Source organism: Sciurus carolinensis, chromosome 8, assembly GCF_902686445.1.
Source record: "Sciurus carolinensis chromosome 8, mSciCar1.2, whole genome shotgun sequence".
Taxonomy (NCBI): Eukaryota; Metazoa; Chordata; class Mammalia; order Rodentia; family Sciuridae; genus Sciurus; species Sciurus carolinensis.
Genome location: NC_062220.1, coordinates 19,133,272 through 19,154,170, shown reverse-complemented (window position 1 = coordinate 19,154,170; position 20,899 = coordinate 19,133,272). Strand labels below are relative to the sequence as shown.

The following is a 20,899-nucleotide window of genomic DNA, read 5'->3' as shown; positions in this document are numbered from 1 at the left end:
TTAACCACTGAGCCACATCCTCAGCTCTTTTTAAAATATTTTATCTAGAGGCAGGGTCTCGCTGAGCTGCTTAGGGCCTCGCTAAGTTGCTGAGGCTGACTTTGGACTCATGATCCTGATGCCAGCCCAGTACAAGCAAATCCAGCCAGGAGTTTTAAAGATGAGATATCAGAATCTGAAAGTTGGATGGGTATGAGACATAGTATAGCAAATATCATTAGGATTTGGAGCAGGAGGAAGCCATCTTCACCCATCAGGATTAAGGACATTTTTATCTGGATTTTCCTTAGAGCAGAAGAATGGGGGAAAAAATACTTTTGAGGGTCTTTTCATATATTCCCCACTTAGGTCACCCACAGAATCTACATCCTTGTCCTTTTTACCCCTGTCAGTCTTCTCAAAAGTCAGTTGGTGAGCCTGGATTCACACAGCCCAAAATACTCTGCAAAGTTCCATTCTAGAAGTCTGGTGTCCCTTTATCTGGCCCCTGTCTGGCAGGTGGCTCATTAATATTGGCTGGGCTGGACTGCTCTGTTAGCTGACAGGTCTCTCTTATCTTACTAAGGAGAACACGCTGGACCCCCAGATCCCTTTTCAATGCCAGTGGCTGACAGGAATATGGGAGTTGGTGGGTTTTCAGGGAATGCCTTTAAGGGACAGTGCTATTTTGCTCCGTTTTTTTTTTTTTTTTTTTTTTTAATTTAAAGGAGAGAGTTCAAAATTGACATTTCTCCATGTAGAATGTTCCCTACCTTGCTACTTACGAACTCAAGCTTGGATCTGCTCCTTTTCCACCCCTGTGACATCCCACTCACTGGACGAGTCTTGAAGTCATTTGCTGTTATAATGACTGATAGACCCTTTGCAAAATTTAGCTTGGGAAGTTGGGGTGCAAGTTTTACCCTACTGGGGACACGGAAGAAGGGCTGAGTGATGGATGCCCCCTCTTGCATCTTTTTCTTCTTTTTCTGATGCTGGGGATTGAACCCTGGGCCTCGTGCATGCTAGGGAAGTATTCTACCATTGAGCTACAACCCCAGCACTACCCTCTTCTGTAATATGAGAAACAGCCTGGACTCCTGTTTTAGAGAGATGGGCAAGAAAAAGGGGAAAGTCATTTTGATTCCTCCTAATATGTAATGGTGGCTTGTCACTTTGACGAACCATCGAAACTGCAGGCCAGGTGCTCCTGCCTAGGCACTCGGCCACGCCTCTGATGCTGGCCCAGTGCCAGCAAGTTCATCCTTTTAAGGATGAAATATCTAAAGAATCTAAAAATCTGATACCACAGCTGAAGGATGGGTACAAGAAATAGTCATTGTTGGGCCCCTAATTTGTTACTCCTGTGGGCACTGGTTAAGGTCCCCAAGGTGGGGGGGTTGACTTAAAGGGAGGCAGGGCTGTCTAATAACTGTTAGGGAAAGTAGGGTAATGTGTCTCTTGTTAGCATTCCCTGAAATCAACTTGACGTTGAGTAAAAAAATACCATGAAAAGAAAAGAAAAGAAAAAAAATCAGTCCCATTTGGACAAAGCAGCCTAGGAAAAATGTCAGCAGCAATCACCGTCTGTTAATTCCAGCTCAATTTTACTCGGCATCTGCCTGGCATGCTGAGGTATTTATTTTACTAAAGACATAAGCCAGTTTGTTTTTAAGAACCGTCCTAATCCCCTCTATTTAACTTTTTAACTTAATCTTGGTTACCAAGTTACTCAAGGAGCACAGTGGGAGACACTCCACCCCCAAGGACCAGAACCAGCCTGTCTTAGCTTATTCTTCCTGAAATCTCAAGACAGGTGCCAGCTGGAGGCAGGGGAAAAGCCACAGGCAGACCAGAGAGGAGGAAAGAAAGGCAGGGAGCAAGAGGCCAGAGGCTGGCCGGATGCAGAGCTGCAGCTCTGGCTCCCCTGCTTGAACAGTGCTGGTTAAAAATTAGGTCACAGTCCAGGGCTTGGGGGCTCTCCTTTCCTTTCTATCATGTCCTTTTAAGGCTGCCATTCAAGAGCACAGAGAAAGAAACACAGAGGATAAAAACAACGCAAGGGCCATATGCACGGGACCAGGGCAACATGTCAAACTCTGTTTCTAACTTAAACTTTCCTTCCCGAAAGTTTGTAAGATGTTCATGTCTTATTATCAGAGCCCTGTATGCTCTGACCACAGATTCTACACAGGCTCCACCATGTCAGCCTCCCCCATCCTCCTTTGTGTTATGACAGGAGGTCTTCTTGTGTCTCTAGTTGCTCTCATGTAAAGATCCCGGGTTGACTTCTGATGAGTAACTGCTCACCAGTGTGTCCTTCTTATGGGTCCATCGACTGACTCCCAGCTTTGGGCAACACACATCAGTCATTTCAGCCTCATCCCTCACTCTGTTCCCACCTGGCTGGGTCCCAGAGGGTTCGGGGACTGGCACTGAGATGGAGGGATGGATATGGCAGATTTTAGAAAGAAGGCATTTTGGTCTCCTCCAGAAAAGCACGTCCATTCCTTCGGTCCCGCAGTAACCCACTGTGGGTACTGCATAAGCACCCCATTGCCTCCCGACCTCCCTTCTTTGCCCTCCCACTGACTCCCGGCCCGGAGGGGGACAGGTGGGTACTTACGCTGCTGGGGTGGAGGATGGGCAGAGGCAGCAGCAGCAGCGGGACGCAGACGACCAGCAGCAGGTTCCTCGCTCCGAGAAGACCCTGCAGCAGGCCCATGGCGGCCCTATCTCCTCTCCTCGCCCCTGGACCCGCTCCGCCCCGAGCGCCTTTGGTCCTCACTACGCACGGCATCTGTCCAGGAAGACTTCTTGAACCTTTCTTGGCTCCCAAGAGTCCTCTCTGGTCTTGGGGGCAGAAGAGGAGGGCTGTTCTACCCCGGTTCCCACCGAGGGCTGGCTCCTGGCCTTTGCCTTAGGTGGGACTGATGAGCATGGTTTTATGACCACGGAAAAGGAACTGGCAAAGGGTGATAAACGGGGGCATAGCGGGTTCCCTCTTGGCTTGGTTAGCAAGAGTCACTTCATTCTAGGTGGCAGTGAAAGCCCTCTTACGCAATGAAACCCACACTTTGCTGCTGTTTGGCTTTGAGGAATCATTTACGATCTTTAAAAAATAAAAATGCTAAGAGCATATTGTGCTCTCCGACATTCCCCTCCCTCGGATGGCCTGTTTGGGGGAGCACCTCTCTCACCTCCTACCTGGCTGCTGTTGGTAAAATTCTGGAAGCCCTTTCCCTTTAGAACAAGCACCTGAGTCTGCCAGAGGCGCATGCAGGCCTCAGATGGGGCTGCTGCTCTCTCCCAAGACCTGGCACCCTAACTCGTTCCAAACCTCTTTCCTTCAAATTGGTTTCCTACTTATAATTTGCCTTGAGTCTGGGCCTCCAAAGCAGGGGGTGGGGGTGGGGGGGGACCCAAGGCATTCCTTTTTGTCACAGGACAAAACCCTCGGGAGGCCCACCTTGAACTTTCATCCACCAATGGAAAGCCAGGACCGAGGTAGTACTCCGCCCATTCTGCAAAGCCAATCAGCAGGTTGAAAAGAACGAGCCAGTATCTCTTCCAAAGGCAGTTTTTGATTGGTCACAGCAGGGGCCTGCTGAGTCTGCGGAACCTAGGCAGCAGGCAACGCTTATTTTTCCGTTTCTCAAACATCCTAGGGGCTGGAGCGGTGATCATCACCGTAAACATAATTCCGCCTCCCCAAGCACTGCTTTGATGTTTTTGGGCATCCGATGCAGAGCTTTTCCCTGGGAGGGCCATTTGCTGGCTTGATCCTCAGGAAGACAGGGTGGCAGGAAGAAAATGAAGTTTATACTGAAGAAATTTGTCCCAGAGTGCACAATAGTAAGCCTTCCAGACTTTCCTGATGGCCAGGGTCTCTTCATCAGCACCTGGGGCAATACAAGGGTCTGAGCCCTCGGAGAATGAACCTGGAAGAAAGGCCCCTGGAGCATCTGGGAGAAACAGGAGGGAAGCTGCCTCTCTGGAAAAGTCTAGATGCCAGTGTTACTTCAGAGTCCCCTTGAGTCTGATGTCGGTGGTCTGGAGTAGGTACTCAAATACTCCTTTCTAAGGCTTTTTACCAAAAGGAAGCAGAAGGTCTCCTTTGGCTGCTATCCAGGGAAGAGGTGGGAGGCACAGAAGTTGACCAGTTCAGGGACCAGTGGCAGGTGGATTCTGGAATCCTTCCTGCTTACACATTGCTAGAAGCCGTAGCCTCATTTCTCAGAGAGGACTTGTGGATTTGGAAGGAAGAAAAAAGGTCGGGGAGAAAGCAAGCGAGCAAGCAAAAAAAGAAAACCCCCAACCATCTCTAGGTGGTGGTCCTTGGCAATATTACCCTGACCTGGGAGACACTGAGCAGAGTCAGGGTTTATGAAACCCACTCTGTCCCCAAGTCACAGCATTGGAGGAATGGCACCTTCTAAGGTCTGCAGCTACAGCAGTTGGAAATGATCCTCTGGCTAAAGGTAAAGTGACTCCAATAATCCAGTCCTTCTTGACTTCAAGGCAGGTGCAGCTGTGGACAGCCCTGATCTTTGCATTATCTTGCCATTGTAGGACAGGCTAGGGTGACTCATCTCTTTACATGAGTGTTAAAGGCTGGCTCTTGTATTTACTAGATTCTGGCCTCATTTTAATAATGATTTTGAAACTCAGAATGAACAAGACCACATGTGTGATGTTTTGGTTGCAAATATTAGAGAGACCAGATGATAGTAAACAGCTGTTGAAGTCAGTATCCACTACTGGACTCAGAAATCACTTTAAATTCTTTAGTGAGATAATCTGAGATAACAAAGATTCCAGAGAGTTTAGTAACTTGATTGTGGCATTTTTATTATACCATAGATGAATATTGTTAAATAAAATTAGGTAAGGCGCGTAACACAGTAAGACCAGTAGTTCTCCTTCAGGGTTCAATCCATTTATATGAAGAAAACACTTCGGAATCTAATGCTCAAGAAATGTAAGATAGATTCCACTTGAATGAGGTATCAAAAGTAGCCAGACGCTTAAGAACAGAAGATAGAACGATGGTTCTAGAGTCTGTTGCACAGTGTGCAGGACTGTGGACAGAGCTCAGTGGTAGAACTTGCCAAGCACGTGGGAGGCCCTGGGGTTGATTTCCAGCACCACAAAAACATGACAAAATAATAACAAAAAACCCAAAAAGCACCCCTGCAAAACAATGTGCATAGATTTAACACTAGTGTACTGTAGGCTTCAACACAGTTAAGATGACAAGTTTTTAGATCAGTTTACCTATAGAAATGCCTTTTGATTTACCCTTTGTGTAACTTTTTTTCATCCAATTCAAGGTGAGATGACAGAGCAATGAAAGTTTCAGCATGTTGATGTTTGTTATCATCTCTTGAACAATCAGAGAGAGTCATAAGGATGCCAACCATGCAGGTAGCTTCCAGAGTTTTTAGAAACTAAAGTTTCCCAGCAGTATAGAAATGGCAAAAATGGTCCCATAAGTCACAGGCAAGTTTCCACTACAAACATCCAACCCCAAATTATTCTATGAGTAAATGTGACAAAAGGCAGCCCCACTGTGACTGTGGTTATCTAGAGTGTGGTGCTCATGAGGTCAAATGGGAGAGTCTGTTTCTACCCTATGGTTGTTCACTGGGCAATAAGTAGGGCATTTTTTTGTGGAGGGCTTGGGGGTATCGGGGATTGAACTCAGGGGCACTCAACCACTGAGCCACACCCCCAGCCCCATTTTGTATTTTATTTAGAGACAGGGTCTCACTTAGTTGCTTAGCGCCTTGCTTTTGCTGAGGCTGGCTTTGAACTTGAGATCCTCCTGCCTCAGCCTCTGAACCATTGGGATTACTGGCATGTGCCACCATGCCCAGCAGTAGTGCTTTCTGAGTGGAGGTGGTGAGCATATTTGATTTTGTATGTCAATGAAGGTATCGTTTAAAAACTTTTTGCGGGTAAGAATTTATCTGTCTTAGACAAAAATCATGTTTAAGAATCTAGTTGTTGAAAATGAAGTCTTCATTTGTCCTTAAAAAGATCCTGTCCTTTTTTTTCTATTTTTTTTAGTCACTGATTGCCATAATTTATGAATATAAAGTGCCTTTCACTTTTTGTTGCTGAGTGAATGAGCTGTTGTTGCTCCCATCGGTCCTGGGAATGGTCCTTCATTCCCAGATCTCTTACACTGGGAGCTGCCATCTTTGTTTAACATGGTAGGCAGGAACTACACAGATGGGTCTTTCCACCTGATGATTCTGAGTACAAGAAAGTTCTTAGGTTCATTCTGATGGGGGTGGAGTCTCAGACTGACCATCTTGCACAGTATCTAGGGACTGAGGATAATGCCAGTCTCCTCCCCACCCCACATCCAAGAAAGGTACACAGAGTGAAGGGAGGCCAGGAGGCCCATCCCTCAGTAATCCTGACCTTGTCTGTACATTGACCTTTGCTGTGTTCGAAGGAAACTGAATGACACCGAGTGTCAACATATGGAAAGGCAGACAAAGAGAGTGAGCAAAAGTCAACCAGAAGGGATTTGGAGATGTATAAAAAACAGAAAGAAAGACATTCAGAACTGGGCACAGTGGTGCACACCTGTAATCCCAGCTTCCCAAGTAGCTAGCCTAGGAAATTTAGAGAAACTCTTTGTTTCAAAATAAAAAATAAGGGCTGGGGCTATAGCTCACTGGTAGAGCAATTGCCTAGCATATATGAGGTCCTAGGTTCAATCCCCAGTACAGGAGGAAAAAAAAATCAAAATTGGGTCAAAATACAAAGGAACAGAGACAAAAACTAGAATGGAATGAAAGAAAGGACAAGCAGAGAGACTGTGTCAAAGAGAACAGTAATGTTAGAGGAAGATTGAGCAAAAAAGCACACGTCAGAATCTGCCTTTGAGGGAAATAAAGAGTGGTATAATCAGGGAGTGAGAAAGATAACGAGGCTAAGAGTTATTAAACTTCTGAGCCTGAGAGTATCAGAATGCAAAGCTGTATTTTTCTTGGCGATAAGTGCCTGCTTCTGGCCTCTCAGTATTTCTCCAAAGACCATGCAGTTAGTGCTGATAGTCAGTTCTTTGGTTCAAAGATTTTGAGGAAGTCTGGACCTCATGATCATCAAATGATGATTATTAAATACCCTCTAAAGAATCAAATTTAGCCCAGTGAATCCAACTCATTCAAAGATCAAACTTATTACAGTGTTAGCCTCCAGAACCCAGCTGTAAACCTGAGAGGAGAAGCCAGAAGATCTCTGTGCTGGTGAGGAATCTGTATCAGAACGTAGGTACTTCACTACTAGCAGAGACCTTCATCTTTCAACTCTCATGAACACAGAGTTATAGAAGCCTAGCTATCTCAGTTTGCAGGCAACGGAAGTTAAAGAAGAACAAACTATGAAAGTTATATTGGTAGCAAGGAAGGTGGGCTCAAGCAGCTTGGTGGGGAGGGAGGCAGCAGGAAACCTCAGAACTGGACGCAGTGAGCAAAGCCCAGGCTTTGCAGGGGTGGTCCCAACAGCCTAGCAGACCTCTCAGATCCAGGCACCCTTCCTGTAGCGTCTCATGGTCAAGTGATTGTAGAAATTTAATAGATAGAAGGAATCTTAGAGATTATCTTATCCACCTCCTTCATTGGAATGTTCCAAATGATTATCTTAAGATACCAAATAGAAGCTTAAACTATATATACATATGCATATATGTACAGTTTAAATAAATATCAAGTCAATATTTTTTAAATGAAAATTTTGGCATTTGAAAGGGCAAAATTCTGCCAACTGAAAATCACTTTTATCTGCAGCACTTAATTATTTGATGAGGATAAACAACTACCGACAGGCCTGGGTGTTGGTACCACCTCTGTCATTAGGAGGACCTCTTAGCATTAGCTTAGTCTCTCTGTTCAAAAGATGGTGTGAACGGACTGGCAGCTTTTCTCAGGCCCGCTTCCTGTTTCCTCTCTGTATGAGAATGACCTTCAGCAAAGATGAGTCAAGACACAGAGGTCTCACACGGACTGATTTTCTAACTGATTCTACCTGATGGCTTTTGAAAAAGTCCAGTCCATCCCTGGACTGAGCACGTATTTGTTAAGATATGGATCTACCTCTTTTACATTTACTATAGAACCTTGGGAAATAGGGTTCCTTCCCCTCAGCACCCTGGTTCCTTAAGGCCAAAGGAATCTGTTTCCCACCTTCCTGCTATGCCTAAAAACTATGATGTCTTCTGTACTGTATCCTCACTCAAGGGGGTGTGTGTGGCAATTTCTCTGGTTGAAGTACAGCTTGAACTTCCGTGTGTCACCTGGCAAACCATTCTGTATCTGGAGGTATCTTGAATAACCACTCTAGTCCTTTCTTTCTGCCCAGGTCACATTATGACACGAATCGGGGGGTGTCTGTCAGGAAGCACCAAGAGGCAGAAGAATATTGGGGTTACTCTTATGTTATCTCTGCCACTCTCTGTTAGTGGTGTGCTTGTGGCTGGCCTCTGGAGATGGAGTAGAGAGTGAACTTTCTGGATTACTGTGTGTGCTGGTCCCTGTTCCAAGGTCCTGATGTGGGCCAGTCTCTGAGGGAGGCACTTAGGGACTTGAGGATCGCATCAAGTCGTGCCTCAGGGCCTGGAAGAGGCTAATGAGGGACTGGGCCCAGATGTCCTTCTGATACCCTTGGGACAGGGCTGTGCGATAGGCTGCGTAGGCGAGGGTCAGCACCGTCCTTTCAAAGTCTTCTTTCTTGAGGATGCCAGGGTAGCTGGACAGGCTGGCACTCAGCCGGCGGATATCTGGGATGCGTTTGGGGATCACATCATTGCAGACGGTGTGGAAGTTCGAGGCCTTCCTCCACGAGGCCAGCTCCTCATCCTTGATGGAGATCTCCAGGGCAGGGCTGATCTCAAGCTCGGCCAGCAGGAACTGGAGAGAGACATGGGATGTGGAAAGACATGAAACCAGGCATGGCTGAGGATACAGCGATTGTCACTATCACACATAGTCACTTAGGGAGCTAGCTGTGGAAGGGACCTGGGCTCCACATCTGATCTTTACACTTGCTGTGTAACCTTGGACAAATTGCCTCACTTCTCTGGTCCTTACTTTCCTTCTCCTCAAAATGAGAGCTATTGGGATATTGGGATTTCATGATAGGTACATAAGACACATATGGACACATATAACAGTGCCTGGCCCTGGTAACTATTTAAGTGACCAATGATTGCTCTAGTGTCTCAGATCAGTCCCTTCTTTCCTTTTTTCCTCTCACCCCCTAAGAATCTTCTAAAGCATACATATTTTGGATAATTTTTAAGCAGAGCTTGAGATTTAAAGGATGCAGATAACTGTGCTGGGAATTCAGTGGGATACAGAGATTTGGCTTCAACTCTCATCAGTTTGTAAGAATAGAGTCTGAATCTGCCACCCTTGTCCCTCCCAGGGCCTGGCTCATAGGAGGAACCTGGTAAACACTCGGATGGATGCCTCCACATCTCCAGTCTGCTCCATAACACTGTCTGCTATCTTTCTAAAGCTTGGCTCGGTTCTGTGACTCCTTAGTTCAAGACTTGCCAGTCTGTTCCCCAGGATAGGGTTTGAAATCTCCCTGGCTCAACTGTGTGGCTACTGTAGGCTGTCTTTCTCTGAATCAGACAGTGCTAATACACAGAGTCTCAGGTTGTAAAAGCCAGAGGGGAATTTGGGGGGCCATAGTTGAACTTCTTCATGTAACAGTTGAGGAGATTCAGACCCAGGGAGAAATGGCAGCTTATACAAGGTTACACTGCTGAAGACTTAAAGCTCAGAAATTGAACCTGGGATTGTACCACTGACCTGAACCAAGAGCCTCAGGAAGTTTGCTTTGTAGTTTGGAGGAGTAGGATCTCAGGGGGGCAGGTGTGAGTGGCAGAAGAAGAGACCGTGCAGGGTGGCCCAGGTTTCTGGAGACCTGACTGGACTAGCAGGCTAGCCAGACAGCAATGCTGTCCCAGCAAGCAGGGTCTTAGAGCCTTAGGGTCCGCACCCAGATCCCAGTGTGGCATCGCCTGGACACTGCTGACAAGTCGGCCTCCAAACCTTTGCTGGGGAATCAGCCACACTGTGTGCCTGAGTGTGGGCGGTGGTACCTACGGGACAAATCTAATCTCGAATTTTGCCTGGACTGAACTGCTAATTCCGTCATTCCCTGTTCAGGTTCATGGGAAAGGATTGGAGGTGTGAGGAATTCCTTCCTGTGGGATGGGCAGCACTCTGTGACCCCCACAGATGGGTCTAGGCCCTTCCCTACCATGGCACAGGTCATTCAGTTCAGGGATTCAGATGGTCATCTCTTTTTTTTCCCCAAAAAAAGATAAAGAAGGGCCGATCTCAAGTTTGGCCAGTAAGAACTGGTGAGATGCATGGAACAGTGAGATACAAGGCTGAGGACACAGTGATTATCATGATCACACAGTCACTTGGGAGGCAGCCGTGGAAAGAGCTTGGGTCGAGCCCTTTCCTCTGCCTACCTGGTAGAGCAGCTCTACTTCCTCCAGGGAGGTCTGCAGGATTGGGTTCAACGGCATGGATGGCGACCTCTTTGGCCGATGAGCAGCAGGGAAGAGCTTGGCTGGAAGAAGAAACAAGAGAGTGAGCTCGTAGACTGCTGTGCGCGCTGACCACGTCCCTCCACTTAACCCGGAGGGTGACCTGTGCATCTTGACCTGGCGTGGGCAGAGGTGATGGACTCCCCTGGTGTGTCTCAGAAAGCTCCCAGGCATGTCAGGCCAGCATCTTCAAACCCGGCTGCTCACTTGGCAGAACCAACCGAGAAAGTGTTGAAAAATATACGTGCCTAGGGATACGTTTGTGCTAGAGACCTCGTATTAAGACAGAACCACATCAATCAAAACAGAAGTGAAGGGCTGGGGAGATAGCTCACTAGGTAGAGTGCTTGGGTTCAATTCCCCAGCACTGCAAAAAAAACAAAACAAAACAAAACAAAACAAAACAAACAGAAGTAAACAGCAAACAAAAAGCCTCAAATTCAACAAGCGAGTTCCTAAAAATATTGTTCTCTAATAATACCACACAATCAAGCACTTTATATTAGCAGTATGGAACACTTTATATTATCATTATAATCAGTATACTGGATTATAGTTTTTCACAATGCTGTCAACCAGAGAATCAGACTTCTGTTTTTTTGTTTTTGTTTTTTTTTTTTGGTCCCCTCTGAGGGGCCGGGGATTCGAACCGTGGCCCTTGCGCATGCTAGGCAAGCACTCTCCAAAACAAGCTATTTCTTCAGCTCCAGAATCAGACTTCTGGTTACCCTAGACATCTGCAGTGTAGCTGCCAAAAATTTGAACCCAGGTAACAAAATAAAGGAAGAGAGCTGCCACAAGACCCCGGTGCTTGGCTATAGGGGATTTTGTGGTCAAGCTCAGATTTTCCCCTAGGAGCCCTGAGATTTAGCAATGCATTTAGTATAAAGTCAGTGACTTCACCTTGTTCCCCAGTGGTTGCATTTAGAAAGGTAGCTGAAGGAACTTGATGTACTGGAGGTGCAAAGGAGAGGGAGGACTGGGAACTGATTGAGGACAAGGGAAAGAGAAGGCTGTTACAGGGTGCCCTAAGATTGCCATAGGCTGCCATCTTCCAGGATCACATCAGGCTAGGAGCAAACAGCCCCTGCCATCTGCTCAGGCCCTCTGTGCACTGCCACAGTGGTAAACGTGCTGCCAATGACTCGGAAAAGCTGCAGCTTCTTTAAGACACTTGACTGTGATCTCACCAGAGAACTGGAGAAAGAACCGTGGAAATCAGACTACAGCAGGAGCGGCACCCCCTGCAGTTGTGCAAGCTTACTTTGCGTAACCATTAATGACAGACCTACGAGTGGATAATGGTGCCCTTGAGCCATGGAGAAGAGGTCAAATTATGCTAAAGAAGGCAGGCGCTTCGTGAAGCAGTTTAGAAAGATTTCCATCAGAGATGTTAAAAATGGAAACATCTTCAACTTATAGGGAATTTCCTGAAAAACTCACTTAGGAATCTCCCACTTCTCAGAAGAAACTGGTAGGATGCAGATTGCTGAAATATTGTAACTCATTTCTGATGAATACTACAAATTCCCCAAGGAATGGCTTCACGTCTCTGTGTCCTATCAGAACCTGAAGTAATGAGTGGAGGGCAACGTGGACGAAGTTTGCCTCAGATTTCTCCTTGGTAGGATGTGAAACCAGGACATGTGGTCCTAGATCAAGTGAACCCCTTCCTCAGGACTACTTCACATCTTTAATTCTTGTCCCTGAATTAATTTCTTATTGCAAAATTAAAGATACCTTTTCCTTAGAAAAAATTCATCCCCTAGCAGAAGATGGGGCAGGGAGGGAATGTCATGTCCGTGGCGCTCTCTGCTCCAGATGACAGGCTTTCTGTGGTCACCTCCGCCGAGGTTATTACCCTCTTGGATCTGGGCATTCTTGGTTCACTTGTTTCCCTGTGAACAGCTCTTTTCACGTGCTTACCCCAGGTGGACCCCAGGCTCTCAGAGTTGAGAAGAAAATACTTCCTGATTCAAAACCGAGCTCAATAACGGACACTTGGCTATTCCCAGAAGCCCCTGTTCTTACACCTAACAATAACCTTTTGGTGGAAATTGTTAGGATTGGCCTCGGTTCTCTAGCCTGGGGAAACCTGGCTGCTGGAGGAAGTGTGTGTGGGGAGCACAGGAGTCTAACTGGGTCCCTTTCTCCCTTCTCCCTTCCTGCATTTGTCCAATCCCCTGGAAGTGCTGCCCCCTCATATTTCTGTTGCCTTGACCGTGTGCATTGGATTAGAGATGGGGGATATTTATGTTCTCTTCCGCTGCTGGAGGGCTTATGAGGTCTAGCAGCTGCCAGAGTCTGACTCTCCAGGTGAGATCTGGAGAGAATAAATTCTTCACTGATGATGCTGGAGGTGGTGGGCAAGAAATAGCTCTCTCAAGGCCATGTCAAAACATAGAGGTAAAAGTTAAATGGCAGCCATTCCCAGATATTCTTGTCCATAATGATAAAGGCTGGATCATGACAGAGGTGCCAATGGTCAAAACAACTCCACACACATATACATATGTGCAAAGCTTGAAGCTAGATCTGCTTCTACATGATTAGAAGAACAACCTCATTTCCCTGGGAAGCCTCTCTTGGACACCCAGCCACACGCTGCTTTCCTTCTCTATATTCTGAGGCTGCTGGCATCTATTCTGCACATTTCACATCTTGCTTAATAACTCCTGGAAAGTGTCATCAGCACTGCCAGGTCCTGGAGGGAGGGAATGGGTTTTAGGCTTCCTCTGCATGACCTTGGCACCTGCATAATGCAGGGCTCAGGGTTCAGGATCAATGTATATTTGGGAATGATCAAAAAAAAAATACACTAGGTATTAAACAAAATAAAACCAAACAATAGCCTTGGACACTGTTCAGGTTTTGCTGACTTTTTTCTTCCCTTTCCCTTCTCTCCCATCCCCCAAACTTATGGCGGTCACCATAAGCTCGGCTCCCCGACCCATTAGAGTGAATGCTTTGCCCAGTGGTGCCGTCTCAGCAAGGAGGGAGTCCTGAGTGCTCCTTCCTGGGCAGCCATTAGCCATGGCACCTTCCCTGAGAGAGAAGGAAGAGAAGGGGAGCAAAATGGGGAGCCCAGAGACTGGCAGGAGGGTACCCCTCCATCCCAGGGAACACAGCCTCAGATAAGAAGACTTGTCAATCATTGGCTTTGGGTACATTTTGCTTGGTGTAAAACTGGGACCATTCATTTTCTTTCTTCTCTACTCAATCCCCACACCCAGTCTGTTCTCCAGGTATTTCTTTGGAATGTGAATGTGCCCAGAGTGTCTGTCCTGGGGACACCTGGGCCTCACTAGTCTCCTTGCTTGAAAGTCTGCTGCACAGATTGCCCTTGAGGCCTGGAACTGAGAGCTACTCCCCTCCTCCCCAGCTCCCCAGACAATGAGTATCTGTGAGACATTGGACCAACCAGCAGAGAACAAGTGATTCACTCACCAAAGATCCTGCCATGTGGATTAAGTCTCTCCAGGAACCCGATCTAGAGATTCATGATTCATGTGTTATGGCAGGTCCCACCCATGTCTCCTGTTGAGACACCATTGGGTCTCATTCTAGAGCTGTTAAAATGTGAAGCTCAGAAATAACAGTTTGGGAGCGCCCACTGTGTGCCAGCTGATGGGCTTTGTACTCCCTACATACAACTTGAAAGGTAAGTATTAACTCCCCATTTTCTAGGTGAAGAAACTTGGAGGTTAAGGAAATTGCCCTGGGCCACCCAATTTGTTTGAGATGGGACTAAAGATCAAGATCTTCCGGACTCTGAAACCCAGTCTCACTGATATGGTGAACAATGCTCTCTTTTTTGTGGGTACATCTGTCCAAATGCTGCACATTCTTCACTTCTGAATGACTACAGGAAGGATCAGGTAATTAATCACAAATGAGTGAATGAATGAATACATGCATGGGAGATAAAACATTCTTTAAGGCACATACACGGCAAAAAAAATCTAACTTCAATTTATAATCCTGTGATATGCCAGGTTAAATCACCAAGGCGCTTGGGTTCACTCCCTTGTACCTCTCCTGTGTTCCCTTCCTGTCCCTTTGCAATCACTTGGCGAAAGCACTATTCAACCTATCTGTTCCACACCTGCACCTGCGCACCTGCACGAGGCTGGAGAGAAACACTGCCACCTCAAGTGGCCTTACTTTAAATTCACTGTCCCTCATCCCGCATGGGCCGGCAAGTGCTGCCCCTGGCCACCAGGTTTCCGGTGCCTCTCAGTTTCCACTTCTCGGATGACTGTTCCACCCCCTCCTGAAGCTGGTGGCCTGCCCTCTGTTCACACGCCAACTTCCCTTCTGCTCTCCTCTCATGCCCCCATCTAGAGCCCACATTTCCTTGTGTGCATAAGTCTCCAGGAAGACGTCCCTCCAGCACAGCAGCCTTTTCTTTCCTGCATCATGAATTTTCTCCTCTTTACTGGATCTTTCACAACAGCACGACTCACGTTGCTCTATCTACCATCATCATAAAAAAAAAAAAAAAAATCCCTGCTTGCTGGCCGCCCTCCTGCCGGACCTGCTCACACCCCGGTGCACTGGGCTCTGGCCTCTTCTGCACGCTCGCCTCCGTGCCGACTCCAGCTGTGCTGATTTCCAGGCCAGACCTCTGGATTTCCTACTGGGATTTCCTCTGTGGACGTGTGCAGCTGTTTCCCCTTACGCCACCCCAACACACACGCACACCTCTGCGCTGCCTCCAGGCTACCCCATCTCTCACCAGGGCTCCACCTTTGTCTCTGGCTTTCTTTGACATCCCATCCAGCCAGTCAGCAAATATTTTTGACTGTTTCTTCAAAAATGATCAGGAACTCGCCTTCCCGCCACCTCCTCTGCAGCTGTCTGGTCCTGGCCAGGAGCATCTCCCCTGAGCGGCAGTGACCCTGCCTCCTTCTACTCTTAACACAGCCACCCAAGTGAGTCTGTGGAGACGGAGGTCTGACAGTGTGGCTCCTCTGCCCAGAACCCTCTCTGCCTTACCATCTCTCTCAGACCCAAAGACCTTCAAATGGCCACCAGGAGCTGCGTGATGTGACTTCTCGCTCCCCTGGCTCACACCACTGTGCCACATGCCTCCTCACAACCCCTTTGTTCCCGTGTGCTTTTGAGCACACCAGGCAAGCTTCTGTCACACGGCCTTTGCATTTATATTCCTTCTGCCTGGAATATTCTTCCCCAGACTGCATGACTCCCTCCCTGCCCTCTTGGGTCTTTGTCTCTGTCAGTGAGGCCCTGTGTGACTACCATACCCTCCATATGGCCCAACCTCGGTCCTACTTTGTTATCATCCAACATATCATAATGTTACGTATGTGTTGGTTTTCTGTGTCCCCTCCCTGGACTGTGGGCTACATGAAGGTACAGGATTTTGTCTTTTCCGTTCACTGCTGTGTTCCCAGTGCCCAGCACAGTGCTCTGTACGCTTTGTTGGATGAATAAACAACCACACAGCAACACATTGCCTACTCCTGCTACCAAACTTGCATCTTTTCAATCAGAGTGCTTTACAAAACCTTCCTCTTTCTAACAGGGTGATTCTAGAGTTTTCTGTAGTCCCAGGTCCTGGCTAATGATCAGAAAACACAGTCAACTTCTGTCTCCACCACATCCTTCCTCTATCTGGAGGAGCCCCACTTCTGGCCCGGAAGGAGCTGCTTCGGTTTATCTCAGCAGAGGTGGCTGCTATCTCCCAGGCCTTATCCCTTGTAGACTTCCTTGCCTAGACAGGCGCCTGAAGTGGAGTGGCCTGCCTGGCTTTGCAGTCTGACCTTCCCTTCGACCTTTTGCAATCTGGGTTAAACACCTCCTCCCTGCTCCCAGCCTGGCTATACACTCACCTTGACTAATACGTCAAGGATGCCACTGTGTTCACGTCACTGTGCACTTGTAGCAGAGAGCCTGCTGGAAAGGATTCAGACTGCGGACCACACCAAGCCAAAATCCAACTGTGGTTTTAATGAATCAGTTGAAGCAACTCTATGGGTGTGGAAAGGAAAGGCTCTCACGGTGAAAGATCTTTTGCCAGATTCTACTGATGTCATTCCCTCTGTGGCTCCTGGGCCACCAGCCCTTTGGAAACACAGCGCTGCTCAGAAGGAGCCAGGGTCTCTCCTCGTGTGCGGGGAGTCCTCAGGTGAGCTCTGGAGAGGAGCCACCTTGGCTGGAACGCTCCACCACTGCAGGGCATGGAGAGATGATGGAGACGGGGTGAGCGGGGACAGCGAGCCCATGCCAGACAGGCCCGTCAGGGTCACGCTCTCCCCTTCTTGCCCCACCCTCAGTTTTGTCACTTGTAAAAGGTCACACTCGCATCTGCCTCCTGGAGAGACTGTGGCGGTGACACTGCATGACCCTCCCAGGGCCCGGTGGGGCCAGTCTGTCACCAACACTCACGGAGCCGCGACCGCAGGCCCCGCCCCGCAGACCCTTCACCAGCTGAAGGCGCAGGACTCTAAAACGCACAGCTGACAAGGACCCGGATTTCACCAACAAGCCAATGACCAGCTTCCCCAACTAAACTGCAGCTTGAACGGTCATTTATATTGTTGAACAACATAGACGCTCCTATCAATTAATAGATACAGAGTGTTCATTTTTTTAAAAGTCTGGTGGGCCCGTCCCCTCAAGTTGCTCTGGCAGGACCTGGGTGTGCTAGGACGTGGGCTGTGTGTGTGTGCGTGTCCCGTGTCCCTGGATCGATCATGCTGACCGCAGGTGAGTCACTTGGTCTTAATCAAGCTGGAGGACTGGAGCGGGCAATCCTGGATCCTGGCGTGGAAAGCACCTCCCAGGGTGGAATCCTCGAGAGCACTTCTTGGGGAGAGGTTGGGAGTGGTGGAAAGAAGGGTGTGTGCCAGGCTGGTGAGCTCCCTTTGGGGTTATTTCTGCATTTCTACATGCAGAGCAGGGCGCGGGGTGGGGAGGGTGGAGGAACCGGAAGTGGAGAGGAGACCTTCTAGGGAGAGGTCGCCCTCACACTCTTTCCGAAGGGGCTTCATCTGAGCCAGGGCTGGAGGCGGGTGGGGATAAGGAGGAAGATGAGGGGAACACACATTTGGAAAAATTCTCATCTACTTGGGTGTGACCCTCATTCATCTTAAAAAGTTGACAAGAATGGTGTATTTTTTTATAATTAGAAAAAACATGTTGTAAAAAGATCAGCTGCGTGGAAGACTTGGGGTGAGGGCTGTACTTGGGGTACGGGCTCGCTGGCTCCAAACCCAGATTTAAACCACCACAGCAGCCTCACATCAGCTGCCTCACCACAGACTTCCTGTCCCTTTCACTGGCCTTGAGTCTTTATAAGACCATGGACCTGCTGGGGGCAGATCTGCCCAGCTGAGGGGGACCTGGGCCAGAGTAGTTGCTCCCAGGATGTTATCAGACTCTGTTGAGAGTCTTGGACTTTAATGAAAAGTTATCAGTTTAAAAAAAAATGGTAGGTAGTGACGAGCATTTATATAGTGCTTCATCATTTACAGAGCATTCCCATTTATATTTTAGAATATGACCTTCATGAGGTTCATAGCCACACACCCTGAGGGTTAATTTTGATACTATGAATATATTATCTGTTAGTGACTAACCTCAGAGAGGGTAAGAGACCTGCCAGAGACCACATAGCCAATCAATTAGTTACTTTTAATAATTAATTGATTACCCTTGCAGGATAGCTCCTAAAATAACCAGAGGGTTTAGGAGCCGTATTATAAGTAAAATTATTTCAATAAGCTTCTTTCCTTTTTCTTTTTCTGTTTTCTTTTCTTTTTTTTGCAGCATTGGAGGTTGAACCCAGGGACTGGCCCAGGCCAGTCAGGCACTCTGCCACTGAGCTACACCCCTGGTTACTCTCCTCCTGCATTTTAAAAAAAAAAATTTAAGACAGAGTCTTACTAAGTTACTTAGGGCCTCACTAAGTTGCCCAGGCTGGCCTCAAACTTGCAATCCTCCTGCCTCAGCCTCCTGAGTCACTAGGATTACAGGTGTGCACTACCGTGCCTGGTTCCTTTGACTTTCTAACAGCCTGTGTTTTAGGAAGAGTAGCTATTGTGGTCCCTTCCTAATAGATAAATTAAGTTGTGCCCCCAGTGTGACCCAGGGGTGGGTGGCAGAACTCAAATTCTAGATGGCTCTGCTCTGTTTCCATTACTGCCCCAAAGTCTATGCACCCCACAAGCAGGGAGGTGTGTGAGGCGTGTGTATGTGTGGTGTGCGCGTGAAAGAGGTCATCAGGGGACTGCTGTGTTCTTTGCCCCTGGACATCAATCATTTGGTCAGCTCGCAGGACTGGGAGGTTCCCAGTATCAGGCTTCTGCGTGAAGAAATAAGTCCAACGTAAACGTCGTGGCTCTGCGGCCGCCGCCCCTCCATCTCAGGGTCTTCTCCCCCAGTGCTGCTGTTCCTCCACTCCTTCCTTCCCGGGCCCTGTCCTCGAGGAGCAGGGTGTACGTCCCATGTCACCACCCCAGCCTTCGTCCCACTTGGGTCTCTAGAAACCCGTACCCATCTGACCTCAGCACACCCCGTTCTTCTTCCAGTTCTTTCTGGGAAGATGAACTCAGTTGACTTCAGACAGTGGGAAGCTTTCAGTTCACATGGGCGCAGAGCGGGCGGCCCTCTTGCTGCCTCCTCTCCTAATGTGGTAACCCGACTGCTTCCACAGGCTGCCGGCGCCTGCCAGGCAGAGCCCGTCCCAGGGCACGGAGAAAAGATGCCGTCCCAGCTCTGAGGAGTGACATCCCGAGGGGGAGGGTGTCAGCCAGGAGAGGAAAGCTTTTGCAGGGCACTTTTCTTCCCCTGGTGGCTCTGGGGGGCCAGTGGGAGTGGCCAAGCACTCTGAGTGCCCAAGGGTTCTTTCCTCATTGCCACTGGCCAGCCTGACCGGGCTGCAAAAATGCAGCTGCTCCTGGTCAGGGGGCAGCCTGGAGGCCTCCCTCCTGGCCACCCAGGCTGGGAGTCCCTTGTCCGGGCCACCCAGGTAGCACGCCTCCTTCCTCCCAGCGCCCCTATTCCATGATTTCGGCAGAAGACCTTGACACCTGCTCTCCAGAGGGTCTGCCCAGCTGCAGCGGCTGTGTGGAAGGGAGTCTGTCACATTCCACGCAGCAGAGAGGAGCCGTCCTTTGGCCTGCCAGGGGATGCCCTCTCCGTTCTCTACCTTGACCAAGTTCCCCAGTCAGCAGCTCCGACGGTTTCCACTGTCATTTCCCATCGTCTCCTGATCAGGGGACCGTGCCAGGGTGCACTGGCAGAGATGAGGCAAAAGGAGGGCGGGGGCTTCTACTTCCCCTCCCAGCGCTAGTCATTTTTAAGAAACAAGAATGAGCGTCAAACCAACGAATGAATAAAAAGTAACTCACCCCGGCTCCACCTGTGGGACACTGTAGCCTGAGCATTGTAATATAACAGCAGCAGCAGCAGCGTCTTCCAGTCCATCTTTTCCTCCCAAAAGGTGAAAAGTGGACCCTCAACCCAGGTGGGACCCCAGTGGCTACAGGTAGGCCCCGGAATTCCTCCCAGGGAGACGCAGATAGAATTCTCGCCCCCCTTCCCTTTCCAGGAGTGAAGAAATGCCCTCTTCTCGCCTCCGCAGGGTGGAGGCCAGCCACTGCCTCCTGGGTGGGACGGAGTCGGTACCTCTCTTAATCCGACTCTCTCTGGGATTGGGGACTGGGCTTCCACACAGAGTCTCTGTTTTTGAGCACATCTGGAGTGACTCACGGGGCATGTGATCTCCTTGGCAGTGGGGTGGATAAATATCATTTCTGTACTTGAGTTCCATGTGTTGGATGCGCCCACTGGAATTTTTCTTTAACAAACAGACCCGCGGAACTTGTTAGAGAGCCCGGCGAAGACTTGGCTGCCCTCCCTGTCCGTCCACACATACTACATCAGAGCCAGGGGCGAGGACTGAGGAAGAGTTGGGAGGTTGCCTGGCAGATGCTGGGCCTGGTGGAGCCTGGAACTGCCTTCAGGACAGCAAAATCATTGTAGTGCCCGGCCTGATGTCACCGTTGCCCATCCCTGGAGCTGGACCTAGGGATCTGGGGGCCTAGAACCTTCCCGGGTTCTGGATGGATGAGGAGTTGCCAGGCTGTGAGGGAGCACAAGTGGAGAGGTGACATGCACAAGTGCAGTATGTGTGAGTCTGTGTAGATCAAAATCCAGAAACCCAGAGTTGGCCCTCCCACACCATACACATCCATGATGCTTGTATTAGGCTCTTTTCTGTTGCTATAACAAAGTACCTGAGGCTGGGTACTTTGTTAAGCAAAGAGGTTTATTTAGCTCATGGTTCTAGAGGTTCAAGGGCATAGT

The 20,899-nt window shown here is 48.7% G+C and overlaps 2 protein-coding genes across 3 annotated transcripts in view; both read right to left on the bottom strand.

Moving 5' to 3' along the window:
- The window catches only part of Slc13a4 (solute carrier family 13 member 4), a 45,685-nt gene extending 42,379 nt beyond the window's left edge, over positions 1-3,306 (bottom strand). Inside the window, exons 1-2 of one of the 2 annotated variants that reach the window (XM_047560947.1) lie at positions 3,180-3,306; positions 2,606-2,832 (exon numbers count right to left, since the gene is read on the bottom strand). In XM_047560947.1, coding sequence (XP_047416903.1) covers positions 2,606-2,832; positions 3,180-3,258 — 306 coding nt within the window. In that variant the 5' untranslated portion in view covers positions 3,259-3,306. The remainder of the gene's footprint in view (positions 1-2,605; positions 2,833-3,179) is intronic. The other variant, XM_047560948.1, reaches the window with a different exon arrangement.
- Positions 3,307-4,825: 1,519 nt separating this feature from the next.
- Positions 4,826-20,228, bottom strand: Fam180a (family with sequence similarity 180 member A). Its single transcript, XM_047561464.1, has 3 exons — positions 19,942-20,228; positions 10,487-10,587; positions 4,826-8,903 (listed from the first exon to the last, which is right to left on the bottom strand). The coding sequence occupies exons 1-3, from the start codon at positions 20,015-20,017 to the stop codon at positions 8,571-8,573; spliced, it is 510 nt and encodes a 169-aa protein (XP_047417420.1). The 5' UTR covers positions 20,018-20,228; the 3' UTR covers positions 4,826-8,570.
- Between the last annotated feature and the right edge of the window lie 671 nt (positions 20,229-20,899).

Coding starts and splice junctions, on each gene's coding strand:
- Fam180a (XM_047561464.1), bottom strand. CDS start 20,017: ATGGACTGGAAGACGCTGCTGCTGCTGCTGTTATATTACAATGCTCAG. Junction 10,588..19,941: donor GTCCCACAGGTGGAGCCGGG/GTGAGTTACTTT, acceptor TTCTTCTTCCAG/CCAAGCTCTTCCCTGCTGCT. Junction 8,904..10,486: donor AAGTAGAGCTGCTCTACCAG/GTAGGCAGAGGA, acceptor GTCTCTCTCCAG/TTCCTGCTGGCCGAGCTTGA.